Here is a 12,275-nt window from a genome sequence, read left to right as displayed (position 1 = left end):
GACTGGGAAGCGGTTCCCCCCTTACCCTACCCCCCCCCCTCCACATAGAAAAGCTAAAGAATCCCCAAAACAAACTGTTAAAGCCAAACTAAAATTAAAACGGACAGACTGTAGGCAGAGGCGCCTTCAATGCAGCGCCCCTCGTGCCCCTAGTAAATGTGAGCAATTACATAACAAGAATGACAGAATGACGACAACGTGCTCTGTTGTATTCTGTCATTCTTATTTGTGACATGAAGGGGAAAATGTGATTCTAAAATTATTATATAAAAATGGTTTAATTTGCACATAAAATTTTACAAAGTAGATCCTGTCCGTTGGATAATGTCGACTTTCACGGTACAGATGTGCATAAATATTCAATAAAGCTGTATAATTAATCAATACTGAGTTAACAGAAAAATATATTGGATGCATGTTTAAATTGTAAAAAATCATTCTATGACTGTTACAGATTGAATAAAGGTGTATTATTTGATTACACTGAATGGGTGTTAATCAGTTCATGTCTTGTTGCCTGTCATCTGGTTTTTGACTCGTATCCTACTGGCTTTATTTTTATTTGGACAAAACATCTGTGGAGATTCATTTTATATTTTATTGATGGAATTCTGACAAACCAAAAAAGATTATTTTGAAAGACGTAATAAGACAACAATCCTGATTTTTTTTCCAAATCTATATCAGTCTATCATTATGAGATCCAACAAAACAACAGGGCACCAAGCAGGCCGAAGAACTTCATTTCTAATTATAGGAGAATATGAACCATTTGGCACTGAACAAGTGTATACACACTGGACCACATGGGGTCTATATGTGGGCTCACACTTATTTATCAGAGTAAACTCACAGAGAGAGTTTGGCATGTCAGCATCTTGCCCATTGGAGCAGAATGATGTCGACCTGGGTTGGTTATGAGCACAACTCAGCAGCTGGCAAAACTACAGGAGCAGATTGCTTGCCTCTCTTGTTGACAGGGGTACAGGAAGAAGGACAAGACACAGGAAGCGGTAAAATGTGGTTAAAAATGAAAACTCATTATAAAGCAGAAAACTGTACAGTTTGCTTTTTTTTTCAAGCAATACAACATGATATTGCTTTAAAGCTTAATTAAGAGTTATACGCATTTATATCATTTTTTTATCATATTAAATGTTTTCAGAAAATAAAAAGGTGGAAGCGGAGGCCACAGAGGAGCAGCAGCCAGGCCAGTGAGGGAGTGGATTGGCTGAAGGAAGGCTTTCTACTAGGTGAGTAAAGTTCAGGAGTTTTAAAAAGAGCTCCGAGCGCAATTACCTTGAAGGTCGCAAATACCTTGAATGTCGCAGAGGAGCAGCAGCCAGACCAGCGAGGGAGTGGATTGGCTTATGCATCCTAATTAGTTGAGCGGATAATTGTCTTGATTAGATAAAATTAAGTGCAGGTGTAGTGTAGTGGCCTTGTTAAGGCCTAGTGTATTGGAGAGGTAATGTGTGAGTCTTTGCCTCAAGAGTCTTTGGCGAGGAGGCTACATTATTCGGTTGTGTGTTTAATTTAATTATTTAAACTTATTGACGTGATGGCAGGAATATTACTGCAGTGTGTTTGCTGCAGGATGTGGGAAGTCAGGGGCACTGCTGATGTCACTGCCTACTACACCTGTGGCACCTGTGTCTAGATACAGATCCTCAAGGACCAAGTTAGAGAACTGGAGCAGCAGCTGGATGACCTGCTGTCCATCCCAGAAGGCAAAAGCTTCCTGGACAGGACCTAGTCAGGTCGTCACTCCAAGAGGTGCAATAGTTAGAGATGGAAAGGAAGGGGATGAAACTTGTGCAGGAGATCTTGGTGGAATTACCACTTGAAAACGGGTACGCTCTCCTGGGAGCTGTCGGGGCAGATGACGCTTCCAGTCAGAGCGGTGGACAGGTCTGAGACTCCTGGAGCTGAGGCTCGACTGGAGAGACCGACATTAGGCAGAGCCATAGTGGTGGGTGACTCCATTATCAGAGGTGCGGACAGGAGATTCTGTGGCTCCAGGCGAGACTCGAGGATGGTATGTTGTTTGCCTGGTGCCAAGGTCCAAGGTGTCTCAGACCGACGTAAGAACATCCTCGAGAGGGAAGGGGAGCAGCCGGAAGTGGTTGTGCATGTAGGCACAAATGGGTAAGAAGAGGAAGGAGGTTCTGCAATGTGATTATAGAGAACTAGGTAGGAGGCTGAAAAGCAGGACCTCTAGGGTGGTTATCTCTGGGTTGCTTCCAGTACCTCGTGAGGGTAGGAACAGGGAGATCTGAATGTGTGGTTGAGGAGTTGGTGCAGGGGGCAGGGATTTAGATTTCTAGATCACTGGAATTTCTTCTGGGCCAAGGGTGACCTGTACAAAAGGGACGAGTTACACCTTAATTGGAGGGGGACTGACATTCTGGCTGGCAGGTTTGCTGGTGCTACACGGGTGGGTTTAAACTAAAAAGTGGGGGGGGTGGAGTCAACAACGTGGAAGCATATGCGTGGAAGTTAAATGGGAAAGAGAGTGTAGGAAAGGTCACATTTAAACTACCAGGTCAGGGGGATGGGAACCAATGCAAGGAGACGGGGACATAAAAGGACAGAAGCAAAAGGTAGAAGGGAGATAAGAAAAACAAACCCGAAAGCTTTGTGAGGAGCATTTGTAATAAGGTGGATGAATTGAATGTACCGTTAGTAGTTAAGGAATATGATATAGTTGGAATTACAGAGACATGGCTCCAGGGTGACCAATGCTGGGAGCTAAACATGGCGGAGTATTCGATATTCAGGAAGATTGAACAAGAAAGTAAGAGTAGATGGGGTGGCATTGCTGGCTAAAGAGGAGATTAATGCAATAGCAAGGAGAGACATTAGCTTGGGTGCTGTAGAATTGGTATTGATGGAACAGTGAAATAGTCAATGACAGAAAACGCTTGGTGGAGTTGAATGGCCTACTATTTTTCTGTTTTTCTATGTAAACACTAGAAATAATTTCAATAAGACAGATGCACTCAAATTTAACATCTTTGGGATCTCAATCCTGTTTTAAGTGGCTACTCGCATAGGAAGTTCCCTACAATGACTTTGAATGTTATTGAATTTCCTGATTCACTCAGATCTCACAACATCATCATCTAGGACTTTCAAGGCCAGCCACATTTAGTGTGTAAGTAAGGACACCAATAGTAACGCCACGCCTATGAATACAGAAGGCACATTTTCCAAAATGCAATAAAAAAGTTTTGACACTAAATCTAGAATCATACCTTCAAGATTCCATCTCCATGTCCAAATGCAGCCAAATTAGTGTGTTGATTAAGGCAGCAACAACAGATACGAGAGTCCTGAACATCACTCTGGAACATCACATTGCCAGTTTTTCCATTTATTAGCTGTTTTGAATGCAAAATACGTGAATTAAAACTGAAATTATCTTGGCAACATTAAACATAAAATGATGCTATTAATTACACTCAAGATTATAAGCAGCATCAATAAAGTTGGAAAGCAGAAGCCCCAAGCAAGATAAGAGCACTGCGACAGATTCTACAGACAGGTACTTAACGGGAAGCCTCCAACAGATGTAAATAGTGATACAGAATACTAATTTTATATGACAGATTGTGATGGTAACATGACAGGAGAATGAAAAATAAAGATTGATGGACTTGACGGGCTTTAAAAGGATAGGAAAAATATCACACCGTGCATCATGTTTATTTACCATACTATTTCATATTCCCACTGACTCAAAGAATTCCAAAATGCTCACTTTGACTCGTATGCAACTTTTCTATCGTCAAGGCCCAAAAACTAGCTAATGTAAAATTCTTCTCCAATTTGTTGCAACATTGTGTTGAATATCCTTGAACTATCTTCATACCTAGAGATACCATAATGATGCTGGGAATTAATAATAGCCTCATCAGCATGTTCCTGGCTTGTGGAGTCTTCTTTCCTCTCGGGACGTGTCCTATGTTCATAGACAACCTACTTTTACTACAGTTCTGTGGGTTCAGAGGTGCCTAGTAAGTCATTTGCAGGATCTACAAACTCTATTGCAGGCAGGGTAAGTGAAGTTTGATTGGTTTGGGGGCAGAGGGGACTGGATTATTTACATTACTTTTTGTTTTTGCAATCTGCCTCAGTGGGTTCCCAGTTTGAATTGATGATTCAGCTGGTTTGTAGGATAATTGGCTTTGCTAAGTTGTAAAATTGGCGCTAGTGTGTGTAGGTAATGTATGGGGTGATCGCTGGTCGGTGCAGACTCTGTGGGCTGAAAGACATGTTTCTGCGCTGTATCTCTAAAATCTGAAGCAAGCATATTGGATATTTTGAAGGAGGCTTTGAAGGTCTTTGAAATTTCTTCCTAGAAAAGTTGAATACAAGTTTTACAGTCTGGTACGGATGCATTGCATCAAGCCGCCCACCAGTGATTGTTTGGTATTAAAAACATAGACAACACACAATAGGTACAGGAGTAGGCCATTCGACCCTTCGAGCCAGCACCACCATTCAATGTGATCATGGCTGATCATCCAAATCAGTACCATGTTCCTGTCTTCTCCCCCTATCCCCTGACTCCGCTATCTTTAAGAGCCCTGTCTAGCTCTCTCTTGAAAGTATCTAAAGAACCGGCCTCCACCGCCCAAGGCAGAGAATTCCACAGAGTCACAACTCTTGTGTGGAAAAAGTGTTTTCTTATCTCCGTTCTAAATGGCTTGCCTCTTAATCTTAAACTGTGGCCCCTGGTTCTGGACTCCTCCAACATCGGGAACATGTTTACTGCCTCTAGTGTGTCCAAACCCTTATTAATCTTATATGTTTCAATAAGATACCCTCTCATCCTTCTAAATTCCAGAGTATTAAAGCCCAGCCGCTCCATTCTCTCAGCATATGACAGTCCCGCCATCCCAGGATTAACCTTGTGAACCTAAGCTGTACTCCCTCAATAGCAAGAATGTTCTTCCTCAAATTTGGAGACTTCCTCAAATTTCTCAAATCAGAGTCTTGGTGCCAGGGATGGTGGTCTGGTTTGCCTCTTTGAGCAAAGGATTTGTGAAGGCATACTTATGCACTGCTTTGAAGTACTGACTGTAAGCTGACCAAGTATCCACAGCAAACAACAGAGCAGGGATCAATGCTGTCTGAATTTCAGCTCATTTCCTCAGATGTTCAAGGAGCACTGTAAAGCAGTACTAGATCCTCATCAATATCTACCCTCAGAGGTTGTTCCCCAGAAATGGGACATAACCCATAATGATCAAAGTCTCATCGTGAATCTTGATCATCTTTTTATGAGACCCTATGATCCCTGCTTCCAGACACCACTTCCAGAGCAAATATTCCATTTACTCTGTCGGGCGAAGTAGGAATTTTGAATTTATCAAAGAGATCACTTCTCAGAGAACATAGAATCCAAACCACATCATCCAAGGAATTAATACAGTGAATCGTCATTGCACACCCTTCACCACAAATATACTCCAGCTTCAGTGCAGAGACTTCTACACAATGTGGTGTTATGTGATCTATAATTCCAATGGTTAAGAAAGAACTACAGATGCTGGAAAAATCAAAGGTAGACAAAAATCCTGGCGAAACTCAGCAGGTGAGGCAGCATCCATGGAGCGAAGGAATAGGTGACGTTTTGGGTCGAGACCCGAAACGTCACCTATTCCTTCGCTCCATAGATGCTGCCTCACCCGCTGAGTTTCTCCAGCATTTTTGTCTACCTCTAATTCCAATTGAATCATTTTATGCCTGCAATAAAAGCCTGCAGTCCATTTACCTGCTTGTATATCTGCAATGCCTGTATGTCATCTATCAGTGATCCCTGCACAAGGATGACCAACACACTCTGAACATCAACATCATTCAACCTCTTACCCTTTAAAAAAATATTCTGCATTTCTATATTCTCCACCTTCTCATTCCATTGTCCATGTCCATTCACTTTGCCTATCTATATTTCCCTTAAGTCTTACTGTATCCACTTTACATTTAGCACTGACATCATTAGCAAATGTATGACACTATTGTACACCTTGCCTCCTCCCCCATCCAAAATGATATGGACTATCTGGGGCCCCAGCACCAATCCTTCTGGTATCCTATTAGTTACTGGCTTAAATATCAAAACTGACCCATTTGTTCCTTTCAGTCCTCAATCCACAAACACTAACTTTGTATGTTTTAATTTTCCACCACTCTGGGATAACAAAACTTACCCCGATTATCTCTAAATGTTGTCCCTCTGACCTTAGTGCTATGCCCTAGTTTTTGACATTTCCACCCTGGTTTAATAATATCAAATGTGGTACCTTATTACTATCGCCTTCCTGCACTCCGTCTCAACATTGTTTGCATCAGACGCATTACAATGGTGTCATCTGCAAACTTGTAGTTAGAGTAGAATTTAGCCACTCAGTTGTGAGTGCATAGTACGTATAGCAAGGGGCTGAGAATGCATCCGCGTAGATGCAAGTTCAGAGGTCTCTTCAAGTCCAAACACACATCTGCTTGATCTACGACATCTATCCCAACTCAAAAATCACAGATTCGTCATCAACAAAATTCTCTTTCATAAATCCATGCTAACCTTTCACAATCGGATTACAGTAATAATGTCTGGCATTTTGCCTCCACCTGATGCTCAGGGTAACGTCTATAGTTCATCATTTTCTCTCTTCTTTCTTATATATTCAGGTAAAGTTGCTCCCTTCTAACCTATGGGAACCATTTTAGGTCCTATGGAATTTTGGAACGTAATAACCAATAAATTAATCCACCTCTTTCAAATCTTGAAATACAGATTATTGAAATTATCTGATTAGTTTCTCCATTACATTCTTTTTACGCTAATTTTTTTCAATGCCTCATTTACTCTTATCTGTTGTTCTCCATTACTGATGTGTTTTTTTGGTGAAAGGCAAAATGATTAATTTCATTACCTTATTCCCTGATATAATTTGTCTTATTTCATCTTGTTATGGAGCCGCATTGCCTTTTGTTAACCCTCTTCATATGAGCATAGAATCTATTACAATGTTTTTTTGTTTCTCATTAAATTACTCTCATATTCTAGTTTTCCTTTCCTTCACAATTTTTGTCCCCATTTTGCTGAATGCTAAAAATGTTCTCAGTCCTTAGGGAATTTTTATAACATCATAAGCCTTTACTGTTGATCTAATACAATCTTTCATCTTTATTTTAGTTTAGAGATACAGCATGGAAACTTGCCCTTCAGCCCATCGATCACTCGTACATTAGTTCCATGTCATCCACTTTTGTATCATACACACGAGGGACAATTGCAGAAGCCAAATGACATGCAAACCTACACTTCTTTGGAATGTGGGAGGAAATCGGAGCACCCGGAGAAAACACACGTGGTCACAGGGAAAATGTACAAACTTTGCACAGACAGCACCCATAGTTAGGATTGAACCCGGGTCTCTAGTGCTGTGAGGTAGCAGTTCTAACAGCTGCACCACTGTGCTGCCCATTGATGAGGGTAGGGCAGTGGATCTTTGTCTACATGGACCTCAGTAAGGCACTTTATAAAGTTCCCTCATGGTATGCTGATCCAGAAGACCAGATGCATGCAATTCAGAACTCGCTTCCTCTTTTTATGGAGTACCTCAGGATCAGGATCCTGCTTCATTCCAGTTTTTTGAGCTTTAAGTTGACTGATGAGGCCAGTGTAGGAACTGCAGACGCTTTCCACAGAGCCACATGACCGATGGAAGGGTAGTTTATGAGGTGCTGATATCATATGCAATTACACAAGGCTTCTGTGCGCTCTAAGCTCAGACTCAAGTATCTTAATACCACCCTGAATGCCCCATCTCCACTTTGAGAAGTCCTGGGTCAGAGATTCCAGTAGTCAGTGGAGATGCTGAGTTTTTCCCAAGGAGGCTTCAAGCACACCCTTCAATGTCTTCCTGTGTGTGTGTTCAATTGATAATCTCTTCCTGTTCCAAACTCAAATTACCTTAGACACATGGAACTGCCCATGCTGATTTACAAAAAAAGACACAAAGTACTGGAGTGACTCAGCGGGTCAGCCAGCATCTCTGGAGAACATCGATGCCTCAGGTTGGGAGCCTTCTTCAGACTGAATCTGGTGCTGGGCAAGTGAACATATCCTTCCTAATAAGATTGAGCGGATGTAATTTCGGCCTTCATGTTAGCCTGGGCCGTGATAGACAAAGGCTCATTTGTCTGTCAAATAAATTCGAAGAGATTTTGCAGATTTTGCAGCTATTTTCCCAATGCCTTGACCTGTTTTGCTGTAATTAATCCAATACTCAAGGGCACAGATCACAGCTGGTTTCAGATATTTGGTATACACACACAGTATGTTTGATATAAATTTTATCATAGCATAATTTTTTGAAGTTTAATGTAAAGCTACATGACAAATGTTCTGTCCAGATATAGCAGCCATTTTATGGATTTGTAGCTTTGTGCATACGTCTAACATTCTATACATCAGTCCTAAGAGCAAACCAGAATATGATCTAACCTTTACATTAACCTTGCGTATTTACACTTCTGCTTTTCTTTCATGGCTTAAGTTTTTTCTGTTTTCCCAAATAAAGTTTAAATGTCAACTAATTGGATGTGTACATAGTGCAGAGAACAAAGCCACTGATCCACATGCAATTGGTTATTTTTGTTTAAAACTATTTTAGTTGGGCTTGCTTTCTTTTCTTTCCAGTAAGTGGGAAACATCGCTCAATATGTAGAGTATATGCTCAAATGTGGAGGAGTCACTGTGGTGGATGTTTATGGTAAAATGTATTCTGTGTGTTCTGTTGCTTTTTACTGGTATGACTGTATGGCAAATGAAATTCCTCGTATGTTGCAAAACATACTTGGCTAATAAAGTATTATTGTGATTGTGATTTAATATAGTGCTTCCTACTGAGAAGAGCTGCTTAAATAAACAATGTGGTGCTAATGGGACACCAAAACATAATCTTTCCATTAGAGAAAAAAAAAAGGCTTACCTGTAAACATTTTTTATTATCAGATACCAGGACAAACATGTCACCTTGTTGGAAGATTGCATCCATACACTGTACCAAAGAAACAGCAGAGGAACTGTGCACTTTATTGATCTCCCATAGCTGTCAAAACACAATGCAATATAGGTGTCATAACCAGGAGATTTGCGCATTTTTCACTCCAATTGCCTATTATCCATATAATACAACCAATTCACAGAAACAAAATGACATTAAGTCTCACGACAAATCTCAAATGATATAAAAGTGATATTGCAAAGACTCAGCACCATCTCGCTGGTGTAATCTATTTGACATCCACAAAAAGTTTATTTGTATCTTTTAAGATTACACAGAATTCAATGGTTCATCATGAAAATATATAAGAATGTATGCTGTTAGGTGGAAATTAATGATGTACAGGAGTTCAAAATTGAGGAATTTGGGTAATGAAAAAAATATCTGTAAACTAATTACAATGACCATTTGAAGATTAGTGTGCACTACCATTAATTAGCAAGTTAGAGCATTTTTACTAACTTGGAAATATAATAAGGAAGCTCATTCACTTAATTAAGTTGTTTCAAACTGTGTTCCCTCCCCATTCCTCCAATACTTTGAAATGTAAATATCTCATAATAAAATAATATCTATTAATACTGATAATAAATTTAGTCCACTTATAACAAAGTACATGACTACACCTGTCCACAATTTGGCAGAAGAGAAAAAAAGTCTTGATGTTGAATGGAATTTACTCAGTAACAAACGCCATTCAATGAGTTAACTTCTCACAAAAAGTTAAACCAAGGTTGTGGAAATATAATGAAGTTGTCATCGGAATACAATCTTTCACTAAAAAAGCAGCAGCATTTATTATCACTGGAAATCTGCTGCATTGCAGATCCCCTTTCAGAAAGGATGAAGCTTACAACAAGACTGACGATGTAATAAGAATGCTGTCTCTTTTACCTTACGGTCAATATATTCAAGTTGAAATGAGACAGTGAACATCTATGCAACTGAATGGTTTGCATAATCCTCCTTTTAAATTGATGTGTCAATTTAAATGAAGACAGTCAAAAATACACTAAATCATTGTCTTTGAAAATCAAGTGGAAATTAAGAGGGCAAGCGCATATTAATATTCTTTTCTCCCTTCTGGAATACTGTGGACAGGTCTAGTCATATACTTGAGGTACAAGGGTGAAGGATTACCAGACTGATTTCTAAAGTGGAGCAGGTTAGTCTAATGTGAAAGTAAACAGACTTGGATAATCCTGTCTCAAGTTTGGAAGAATGCAAGGTGATCCCATTGAAATATATAACATTCTTAAAGGGGTCATCAGGGTAGATGTTGAGCTGTTTCTTCTCAAACATGGATCAATGAAGGGAAAAAAGAGGTCAGCCATTCTAAGCAGCAGAGGAGAAACCTCTTCACCCACAGGGAAGTGAATCAAAATCCTCTTCCTTAGAGGGCTGTGAAGATTCACCGATTATGTTTATTCAATAGACCCCGATAGGTTTTTAGGTTATAAGGGAATCAAGGGATATAGGGTCAGTGTCAGAAAATAGTGCTAAGGCAAGTTCATTCATCTTATTGCATGAGAGAGCAGGCACAATGAGGAATGAAAACTTCAACAATAAAGGGAGTGCTCCGACCGTCGGCCCACCGTCTACAACATTTTGAAGCCGCGGTCTGTGTTGCTTCTAGCCGCAGCACGGCGGGTACTTAGATCTTTGACCGCCGGCCTGTGGCCTACATCATCTCGAAGCCGCTGTCTCCGGTAGGGAAGCATCGATTCGGGACTTGCCTTCCAGAGAGGGCCTGTACATCTGGCCGCCCGCAGCGGCGACTGCGGTGGTTTGTGGTCCCCACCACGGGGGAAAACGGAGGAGGACTGACTGAACTTTGTGCCTTCCACCACAGTGATGAATGCTGTGGTGGATGTTTTGTGTTAAATTTATATTGTGCAAATGTGTTCTTTTTTATTGTACCGCTGCTGGCAAGTTCATTTCACTGCACTTCATTGTGTGTGTGACGAATAAATCTGACTATTGGGCTAGAGGCAGGTGCAAAGAATGTATTTTTATTCTTGTGATATACAGGATTGATTGGAATCAATTGATCGAGGGGCTGCAAATTCAACTTTTTTAGTCTGAGACAATGAGAGGGAATGGACAAAGATACATGGAGTTGGAGGGGAAGCTATTAATCTGAAAGGAGCAATCGATGAATAATAGTCAATGTTCCATAGATAAAAAAATTGAACATTTACATGCAATTGTAGTTTCAATATTGTACATTTTTTGTGTGGTTTCCCAATGCTAGTAAACATTACAGGGAAATCACTGTTTTCCTTGGAAAGTAAAAATTTCTGCCTCAAACTCACTAGGAGAGGCGGATTTTAAATTGTACCATTTGATACGAATCGCTTTCCAAAATCGTTTTATTAAAGCAGTGACAAATATGGCTGATTCTCTCATACATACCAGATAATAGATTAAACCACAGATTGATTTACTGCTCATCTCTGGAAAACTGGAGCATAACATTAAAGGCAAGTGAAGCAAATAGTAATCAATTTGAGGGGATGTAGAGCAAGTACCATTTTAAATTTTAAATTTTAGAAATATAGAGATATAGAGCTCTTCATTCTGTAATCTTGTTTCGGCAGTAACTGACATTAAACAAAACTGTGTAGTTCTCTCACAGGTACACAAAAATGCTGGAGAAACTCAGCGGGTGCTGCAGCATCTATGGAGCGAAGGAAATAGGCGACGTTTCGGGCCGAAACCCTTTTCAGACTGATGGGGGATGGGGGGGGGTAGAAGGAAGGAAAAAGGGAGGCGGAGGAGCCCGAGGGCGGGGGATGGGAGGAGACAGCTCGAGGGTTAAGGAAGGGGAGGAGACAGTAAGGGCTAGCAAAATTGGGAGAATTCAACGTTCATGCCATCCGGACGCAAGCAACCCAGGCGGAATATGAGGTGCTGTTCCTCCAATTTCTGGTGTTGCCCACTTCTTTCACAGTGTCCTTTCATCCTCAGAATAATTTCAGGAAACCATACATACCCTAACGGTTTGGTCATCTGAAGACGACAATAATTTTGCACCTTCAGGTGAAAATTGGACACAATGAACCCAGCTTAGATGTCCACTGCAGTCAGCCACTCTCTTGTGCAATATCATATCCCATAACTAGAAGAAATTGAACAAAAATGCAACTAAAATCATTGGTTAAATATTTTCATATCCCAAGTACATGAGTT

At 40.5% G+C, this 12,275-nt stretch overlaps 1 protein-coding gene across 2 annotated transcripts in view; it reads right to left on the bottom strand.

Annotated features, from left to right (window-relative positions):
• Positions 1 to 12,275, bottom strand: part of apaf1 (apoptotic peptidase activating factor 1) — a 92,470-nt gene that overhangs the window by 2,533 nt on the left and 77,662 nt on the right. For both annotated transcript variants that reach the window (XM_055652960.1, XM_055652961.1), the window contains exons 19-21: positions 12,079 to 12,204; positions 9,009 to 9,128; positions 3,258 to 3,383 (exon numbers count right to left, since the gene is read on the bottom strand). In XM_055652960.1, the coding sequence (XP_055508935.1) occupies positions 3,258 to 3,383; positions 9,009 to 9,128; positions 12,079 to 12,204 (372 nt within the window). The remainder of the gene's footprint in view (positions 1 to 3,257; positions 3,384 to 9,008; positions 9,129 to 12,078; positions 12,205 to 12,275) is intronic.

This window comes from Leucoraja erinacea, chromosome 22 (assembly GCF_028641065.1).
Source record: "Leucoraja erinacea ecotype New England chromosome 22, Leri_hhj_1, whole genome shotgun sequence".
Taxonomy (NCBI): Eukaryota; Metazoa; Chordata; class Chondrichthyes; order Rajiformes; family Rajidae; genus Leucoraja; species Leucoraja erinaceus.
Note: the sequence above shows the minus strand (reverse complement) of the source record. Positions and strands in the feature narration are given on the sequence as shown.